Here is a 9,468-nt window from a genome sequence, read left to right as displayed (position 1 = left end):
TGTAGTGAAAAGAAGGGCCATCTGTACCCCAATGTTTATAGCAGCAATGGCCACAGTCGCCAAACTGTGGAAAGAACTCAGATGCCCTTTAACAGACAAATGGATAAGGAAGATGTGGTCCATATACACTATGGAGTATTATGCCTCCATCAGAAAGGACGGACACCCAGCTTTTGTAGCAACATGGATGGGACTGGAAGAGATTATGCTGAGTGAAATAAGTCAAGCAGAAAGAGTCAAGTATCATATGGTTTCGCTTATTTGTGGGGCATAACAAATAACACTGAGGACATGGGGAGATGGAGAGGAGAAGGGAGTTGAGGGAAATTGGAAGGGGAGATGAACCATGAGAGACTATGGACTCTGAAAAACAATCTGAGGGTTCTGAAGGGGTGGGGAGTGGGAGGGTGTGGGAGCCTGGTGGTAAGTATTACGGAGGGCACGTATTGCATGAAGCATTGGGTATGGTGCATAAACAGTGAATTCTGTTACACTGAAAAGAAATTAAATTAAAAAAAAAAAAAAAGAACTTCCTAAGCACGCCCTCTGTCAAGGGGCGGGGTGCTCTGCAGACTTTTGAATGGAATAAAAAGTCTCACCTGAATTTTCCTATCCCCCTCCCCCAACAGCCCTGCACCACTTTCCAGCTGAAAGTCGTAAACTCTAAACTCTAGAAGAAACAGATTTCCCTGCTTCTCAACCCTGGTTGCCCAGTGGAATCACCGGTGGACCTTTAAAAATTGCTGCCAGGTGCCCACTCCCAAAGACTGGGATTTGAGGGGTCTAGGGTGTGGCCTGGGCCCGTGTGTTAAAGCTCCCTGTGCAATCCTAATATGCAAGGTTTTAGAGCCACTGCCTTAGAGGTCACCTAATCTCAAACTTTTATTCTATAAATGAGTTAACAGCCCTGCTGAGAGGATTCCACGGTTTAAAAAAAAAGGTGGGAGTCCGTTCCCCTCCTTCTAAGGTGGATGGCTTTCTACTGGGAAAACGAGAAAACAAAGGAGGAAGGATTCTAGATCAGCAACATCAGAATGTCTTAAATCAGCTGGACGCTCAGGTGCCTCTGACTCGATCTAGAATTTCCCATGCTATAGCCTTGGCTTGGACTTAGCTCCCTGGGTGCAAGTGCAATGGATGGGAGACAGAGAGCTTGCAGGCTACTTAACTCAGGAGGCAAAGTTCTTCTCAGTCATCCCTGCTCCCCTCACTTGCTTCTCTGGCAGCCTATCCCTGTGGGGACTGGAATGCTCCCCAGGTGGGCAGTTGAGCCTCTGAGTCCTCAACTGGTTAGACCTCCAGGCAGCCAGTCAGTGCAGCCTCTTTGGACTCCTTTTGGGTGACAGCGCTGACTCTGGTGATATCTGTGAAGCACTTTTCAGTGTCTTATATAAGCCTGTGCTGAGTGGAAGGAAACTAATTGAACTGCTCGGCGGTTTAGAGTCTGTATGGAAAGTCTGGATGGAGACTAAACCAACTCGCGGTGTTGATTCTGAGACCATTTGGCCTGTGCTTATTAGCAAACTGCCCAGACCTGCATGTGATTAGTTTAGCAGACAATGAGCACAGGCTTGTGGTTTCTGAGTTCTAAATATATGAACAGAGTAATCTACAATTCGGATGGAAGACACATTTATAGCCTCGACACTGAATACACCGAAAACGTTATACCTGCCGGATTTCCCAGTTTACGTTCCACTGTTTCATATTTGTGAATCTCCATGTTGTCATTGGAATCCCTGTGGCTGCATCAATTCTAATCAGCCTGTTATATGAAACTCCCAGGATATCATCTTTCTTGCTTCCTTTAAATCTAAAAAAAAAAAAAAAAAAAAAAAAAAAAAGTGAATGAAAAGCAACTGCTACATGAGGTTCATTCATACACAACTTAAAGATAACAGGAACATTTCTAAATGACATCCAAAGAATGGACAGTGAGGGTTTAACTCTTCCACAGTAAGAGCATTTTTATTGTGATAGGAAGAGAATATGAAGAGTGGAGAGAATTAAGGCTGTCCTGCAGACACCCTTTATGTGAAACTGACGTCAGAGGGAAGCAAAGTAAGAGAGGGTCAAGTCAATGAATTTGAAATCCACCGTGTCTGCCAGGCACCCTTCTAGGCACAGGGAATACATTTAGCGACCTAACTGGATAGACAGTGTCTCACTTCTGGAGCTTGTATTCTAGGGGCGAGCGGGTCATGAATAAGGGAAAAAGATATGGCAGGTTAGATCACGAAGGCAAATAAAGCATAGGAGGGGGACAGGCAATATTGGCAATGAGGGGGTTACCATTTTAAGACGGCCGTGAGCAAGGACATTTGATTAAAGATGTCAGGGAACGAGCCACATGGGTGTCGGGGGAAGAGTACTGGGGGGCAGAGGGCCCAACCAGTGCAAGGCGGCAGCTTTCTTTTTTTTGGGGGGGGGCTGCGGTGGGGGGATGCTCATGAACCTGCCAGGAGGCCACTGTGGCTGGGCACAGTGAGGGAGGGGCAGAGGATGTGAAATCCCCAGAGCTAAGGTCTTACAGGGCCATTGTTAAGGATTTGGCTTGTGTGCCAAGTAAGCCAGAAGGCCTTCAGATGGTTCTGGGCAGATGCCTGCTGTGGTTTGACACAGGTCTTAAAAGGATCACTCTAGCAGCCAACCTGGAAACTCAGGGGGACAAGGAGAGAAGTAGGGAGCCCGGGTAAGTACTGTGAAGAGAAGGTATGGAAGATCGTTACGAGCAGATGATGTGTTGGGGCCATTTGTGAGAGGACAGTATTCTTTCCTTTCCTTCTTTTATTTATTTATTTTTTTTTAATTTTATTATTTATTTATTTGAGAGAGAGAGAGAGCGAGAGAGAGCACAAGCTGTAGGGAGGAGCAGAGAGAGAGGGAGAAGCAGGCTCCCTGCAGGAAGTCGGATATGGGGCTGGATCCTAGGACCATGGGATCATCACCCCAGCCAAAGGCAGATCCTTATCCGACTGAGCCAGGCACCCGAGAGGACAGTGTTCTAAAATTACAAAGAGTTCTACATTCTAGACTGAGAATAAACTGGGCTCTGAGAAAGGCACCTGGAGACAAACAGGAAGTGAGAGGGGCTGGTGAACAGTGTGATACCTGACAAGGTAGTAGGTGAGGCCAAATTCCGGAAGAGACTGCCACGCCTGGATGAACCTCAGCTTGGCTTCGACCAGCGGCATCTGGGCCACGTTCTGGTGGGCTTCTAGAATCCGGGCTGCCAGCTGAGCAGAAGTGGAGAACATTGAACCGTTCTTAGCATACCCTCACTGTTCTGTAATCATCCTTTTACCTCAGGTCCCCAGGGAGAAACATAAATGCAAGGCCCAACTGCAACTCTACAATTAATTCCCATTCATTCATCCTCTGTAATTCACTGGGGAGAAGAAGGAATAGCATCAGCCAACACATAAACCCTGAGGTTCATGGAGATGGAGGGTTCTGGCTCCCTCCTTCTGTATGGTGTCCATGGACAATGGTTTCTCTTGAATCAGTTTATCTGTATAACTTTTAACCCCCTCTCATGGAAGCATCATTTAAATTTTTAACTTGTGGGGACTCAGTGATTTTAATGAAATCTGGGAATGCTGCCATGTTCAGTTAGCAGTAGTCAGCTCTACCAAAGGGAAAAATAATTTTTTTTTTAAAGATTCTATTTATTTATTTGACAGAGAAAGATCACAGTAGACAGGGAGGGAGGCAGAGAGAGAGAGGGAAGCAGGCTCCCCACCGAGCAGGGACCCTGATGCAGGACTCGATCCCAGGACCCCGAGACCATGACCTGAGCCGAAGGCAGCGGCCCAACCCACTGAGCCACCCAGGTGCTCCGGGAAAAATAATTTCTTAACATCATCTAATACCGAGTCCATAGGCAGAACTCCCCATCAGCCGATTTTTCATGCTGATGGCCTCAATCATTTTAATTCCTCATTTTATCTCAGAAAATACAGCATTTACTGCAAACAGTCTGCTCCAACAAGATTGGCGGTACCTGCTTTGACTTGTGTTTTTTTGCACACCGAGGTGACACAAAACTTTCAGGGTTCATTTCCATGGTTTCGTTATTGGAAGCCACCTGAGATGCCGAGTTCCGATTTTTCATTCTCAGGAATGAAAGGATGTTGAGGACCTCTGGCTGGTAGGAGCTGTCTGCCATGGTTTTGCCCTTCGATGCCAGGATGCAGGCAGCCATCCATTGCGCATACTGGTTCTCCTGAAGCAAACATCAGAGGGCTGAGACACAAATTCAAGTGCAAAGTGCCCCCCTGCTGGGAACCGACCAGGACGTGAGCTCTCAGCTCTACAGTACACAAAACTGTCAGCTACTGAGTGAGGCAAGAGGTGAAGTACCCCATGTTCTGAGTGGCTGTCAATCACCTACTTTAATACCCAACAGGAATTGGGTGTTTTGAGTCCTGTGTGGAGTTTCTCTATGCTAAGGGGCTAGAGAATAGGAATGTCAGTTGTGACCCATTCCACACAGAGAATTTTGCATTGAAAGATAAACCCAGGACACAGGTGTACCATGGAAGACAGGCAGGTGAAAACCCAAGCTACCTGACAGCCTTCCTTGATACCTGTTTCCATTTTCATATCATGTCGGATATCTGTGACAGAAGGAAAGGAGGAGAAAAAAAATGAACTGATTTCCCATATTTTGTCTACCCTGGCCTATCCTTAGTAAAGATTCTGATCTCAAGGGAGGAATCAGGTCCACTGCTGGGCTCTGAACCAGTCAGTGGTGGTCTCTATTGCTCTTGAACGTTTGTGTAATTTTTTACCTCAGGGAGCCAAGGGGCGTGGTTCTAGAAGCTGAGGGGATGTAACTGGAGAGAGGAAGTCTTCAGAGCAACAGTCGCTGTGGTGCACTGAATTACTGACCTCAGTCTTCATCCTCCTAGTATCCGTACTTTTTGCCATGGAATTTTACAGTCTGTCTCATTAGAGACAGAGTGTAATTTCCCACCTCTTGTCTTTGGACATGCTTTAGCCAACAAAACGTGGGTGGAAATAACAGAGTACTACCTGCCGGCCTAAGCTTTAGGTCGTCTGCCATGTTTGTAATTCCTCTCTTGCATTTCTGCCATCATTATGAGCAGAGCCTCCCCAGGCAGCCTGGCACTTCCAGCATAAATACAAGGGAGTTTCACTTCCAGCAAGGAGCCAAGCCTAGCCAGGCCTACAGCTAGAAGCAGATCTGTCCAGGGGACGTGTGGCTGGATCACTGAAGCCTTAGCCTACTCGCCCTCGGTTCAGAGGCAAATGTTTATTGGTATATGACGTTTTGATTTTGGGGTTGGTTGTTACAAGGCAGTAACTGACTGATGAGTGCTCTGATTGGAAAAAAACATCTCAGCTGGTTTGTCCTTAGGCTGAAGAAAAGTAAAGGGACTTAGCATTTTTTTTTTTTTTAAATTTACTTACATGGTCACATCTCAGATACACTTCATTCATACCATCGGCAACAGGGATTAGTAACTTGATTCCAAATTTTCTCCCTGCTACATTGACGTCTGGCACAACTTCACAGCCTGAATGATAAAAGGCAGGAACAAAACTGAGTTCTGAGAAATGTGGTCTGTAAATCAGATGTGCATCTAAAAGAAACACTTTGAACATAAGCCCTTGGCATTTGCTTCTTTTCTGAAAAATTGAGGACAAGCAGACAACATTAATTAAAGAGGAACTAAATAAGACTCATGAACAATGCATGTGGATAACAACAACAAAAAAATCTTCCGTTATGATTTTCCTAAATATGTCATCAATTGAATTCATTTTCCAGGTCAATTTGGCTATGCTAACTCACTGTAACATGGAGTTATGAATATGAACTTTTAAATAAACCCACATAGAGGGAATTCTCTTACTGTCACAATGCTAAGGGAACTGAGTGCCCCGGTTAATTAAATATTTCAGCTCATGGAGTTACCAGCACAATCATGGCCATTTTCAGAAATTAGGACAGAAACTAAAGTGACATTGAATTAAACATAACCCTTCTGGAATGCAGGAAGCTTTTCAGGACCCTACAGTCCCTCATGTACTATGCGGATGGCACCGACTGACGCCACTTCAGGGACTTGGACACGCCGGGGAAGAAGGGACAGCAGAATGGAAATAATCCCATTTATCGCTCCACATTTCAGGCCCGTGCTCCATGAAGTGAAGCTGAAGGCAGGCTGCCATGTGAGAACCAGTGAAATAGAGGGGCTCCCCTCCTTCAGGGGGTAAGAGTTGGTCTTTCCTGGCTGGGTGATGACAAGCCATACCCAGATATAATACTTTCTTACCTCTAAGATTTAGTTTTTCTACTGGTTCTCCTTGCTCAAGTTCCTTATTTTTAAAGTAGGCTATCGATGTGTCTTTAAAGATGAACCAATATTGTTTGAAAGCCTTTAAGATCAGCTTCTTGGGCCTGCAAATTAAAGTAAATTAAGCATTTTAACAGCTATCCAGAAATGGAGGGACACAATGCAAATTTCACGTGGCTCGAGATGTTCTGGAAACCTGTTCAAATAACACAGTCTGTATTGTTGAAAATAAATTTCATATTGCTAACTCATATCTAAAAACTGAAAATGGGGTTTTTAATAGACGTGGTAGTTACTTCAGAATCTCAGGGTTTCGACCACTTTGGCTTTGCTACTCCTGACATGTGTCCCTGAGGAAGACACTTGCTCTGCCTGCCCACATGTCCTGCCTCTGTGTGATGGGGACAGTACCAGCCTCCAGCTCATAGGGCTTCTGTGAGAGTGGGAAGAGGTAATCTCTGAGGGTGCTTATCACAGGGCCTAGCATAATTCAATAAATAATAATAATGATATATAATATAAGTAATATAATAAATAAACAATGATAAATTATTTATTATTAGAGAAACATCTAGGGATCTGGAGACATCTGGTGTCCATCAGAATTAGAAGGGAGCTTGTTAAAGGTACCTGAGCATGGGCCCTAATCCCAGAGACTCATAGTCAGCAGGTCCAGGTTAGGACCCAGGGTTCTGCATTTTAAGTAAGCTTTCCAAGTTTGAGAAATGCGAGTCTAGGCCAGTAATCTCCAAACTAAAACTGGGTACACTCAAACTTTAAAATATTTTTAATATTTTAATATATAATGTTACCAATATATGTTAGGTGAATATAATAAATACCCATCCCTTAACATATTTATATTTATGTGTAATATGTATAATATATGTACATTGTAATCCTATACAAATAAATTAAAAATGAACATGGAAAGTTCAATTTGTTTCAAAAAGGGAGGTCGTTACTCAGTGACATAAATCCCAGTTGAGGAAATACACTATTGGCTATGCTCACTAAATCACAGTGTCCATGGTAGAATGCCATCTACCTCATTTTGAAGGTTTCTGTTACAACAAAGCTACTGAGTTCCATCTTCCCTGATCTCAATCACTCACTTATGCAAATTAATCAGAAGAGGCTGCATTTTTATGTATTTAGTAAGTGGGTTTCAAACACACTAGAACTTCATTTAGATGACGTTTAACAGAGTTTAAAACTCTTTCCAGGTTTAAAGGTGTGCAGATAACATTGTTTTATTATTTTTTAAACTAAAAATTGGTTTTATTCTAATTGGCTTTATTAAGTGATTCATAAATTGGGCAGCATCCCACCTGGCAAGCAGAGAGAAGCTATGGGGAGGGGTACAAAATGGAAGGTTGCCATAGGAAGGAAGGTGGGGTGAGAAAGTTATTAGTAAAAGAAAGGACCATCCCAGGCAAGGCCACCTTCCTTGGTGGGGAAGGGCAGGAGGTCTTATTAGGTGATTACCTCATCTTTTGGGAGATGGAGGGCCCATGTGACAGATGACCTCTTTGGTGCTGATCAGAAAATTCCCTTCTGATTGGTTAGGACTCATTTCTGGGGGAAGCTGAAATTGCAACTAGGTTAGGTGTTAAGTCCTAGTTTGGAGATGGATCTAAGTGATGCTGTTTTGAGCTTGTGATTTTCTTTTTTGCAGTTCTCCCATTTTGAACAGACTCTCAGCTTAACTGAGAGATATGATCAAAATTCAGGGCAAGAGAATATAGTTTTAATAGGCGGTATCATTATTGGCAACAGTGTGACAATGGAAACATTTCCAAATAAGTGCTTTCCAAAACGCTCTCTTCGCAGCACTAATCTCTTTAGAATACCAATTGTGTTCTCACTTATTTCACACTCACCTTTTTCTTGAAGGAGAGGTGAAGTGTGTTCATTATTTTGAAAGCATCTGCAGGCTGACCACAGACAGCCACTTGTCATCACAGGGAGGTCATAAATTTGGAACACATTCTTTTGAAAAAACAAGAGTGCACGACTCCTCTTAAAGGTATTTTTCCATGTGATAACCAGGGTGTCTTAGTGGGACTAAAGATTTTAATGGTCACTCCCTCTTTATGAAGTTTCCACTGTATTTTAGGTGTCTTTTATTTATCAAGAATCTCACTGATAATCTCCCATAGACATTGTGTAAGTCAGCCTGGAACTTCTTTGGTCCAGTAGAGTTTGCCTATTCACCTACAGTAACTTGTCTGTGAATGAGGCAATGAATGAATTTTACATGTGCTCCTCTCTCTCTAATCCTCTAGAGGAGCCATTTTATTTATTCCAAAGTAATCTCTGCAACAGTGGTCACACCTTACAGTTTGGACATAAATAACTGTTTTTATCAAGTATGTAACTTAGCAGTAGGATTATAACTTGTCTGATATGTACTTAGGGGTTTGCATAAAGTAGAATCTTGAAAGCCTGGTTGGGCAGGAAGTTCTAGATTGACTGTTATTTTCTCTTAGCACTTTCAAGAGATTTTCTAGCCAACAAGAAGTCTGCTGCCCACTTAACTGTTTTTCCTTGCTAAGAAATCTGTCTTTTCTCTCTGATTTAAAGACTTTCTCTTATCAATTATTGGCCTTACTAAGATGTACATTTATAGAGATGTATTTTGATTGGAATTTATGATTCCTGAACTTAAGGATTTTTGGCTTCAACAATTATGGAACACTCTCAAGCTTTCTGTTTTGAATACTTGCCTATTCCCCATATATTCTAGAACTCCTAGTAGGTGTATATTGAAACTTTTCATTCTACCTATAACATTTTCCATTTCTACCTGTGTTCTCTATTTAACTGTGTTTTCATTTTTTTTTTTTTAAGATTTTTTTATTTATTTGACAGACAGAGATCACAAGTAGGCAGAGAGGCAGGCAGAGAGAGAGAGAGGGAAGCAGGCTCCTTGCTGAGCAAAGAGCCCGATGCGGGACTCGATCCCAGGACCCTGAGATCATGACCTGAGCCAAAGGCAGCGGCTTAACCCACTGAGCCACCCAGGCGCCCGACTGTGTTTTCATTTTTATTAATTATTTTAATTATTATTACTATCTCTTTAGAGAGAGAGAGTGCACACATGTGTGAGTGGTGGGGGAGGGGAAGGCAGAGAGAGAGG

At 43.2% G+C, this 9,468-nt stretch overlaps 1 protein-coding gene and 1 long non-coding RNA gene across 2 annotated transcripts in view; one reads left to right on the top strand and one right to left on the bottom strand.

The window, feature by feature from the left end:
* Positions 1–9,468, bottom strand: part of FERMT1 (FERM domain containing kindlin 1) — a 35,986-nt gene that overhangs the window by 3,684 nt on the left and 22,834 nt on the right. The window contains exons 10-14 of the mRNA XM_059406562.1: positions 6,306–6,430; positions 5,437–5,543; positions 4,004–4,225; positions 3,112–3,236; positions 1,672–1,813 (exon numbers count right to left, since the gene is read on the bottom strand). Coding sequence (XP_059262545.1) covers positions 1,672–1,813; positions 3,112–3,236; positions 4,004–4,225; positions 5,437–5,543; positions 6,306–6,430 — 721 coding nt within the window. The remainder of the gene's footprint in view (positions 1–1,671; positions 1,814–3,111; positions 3,237–4,003; positions 4,226–5,436; positions 5,544–6,305; positions 6,431–9,468) is intronic.
* LOC132021740 (uncharacterized) overlaps positions 1–9,468 on the top strand; it is a 48,010-nt gene that overhangs the window by 22,060 nt on the left and 16,482 nt on the right. The window lies entirely within an intron of this gene.

This window comes from Mustela nigripes, chromosome 7, assembly GCF_022355385.1.
Source record: "Mustela nigripes isolate SB6536 chromosome 7, MUSNIG.SB6536, whole genome shotgun sequence".
Lineage (NCBI taxonomy): Eukaryota > Metazoa > Chordata > Mammalia > Carnivora > Mustelidae > Mustela > Mustela nigripes.
Note: the sequence above shows the minus strand (reverse complement) of the source record. Positions and strands in the feature narration are given on the sequence as shown.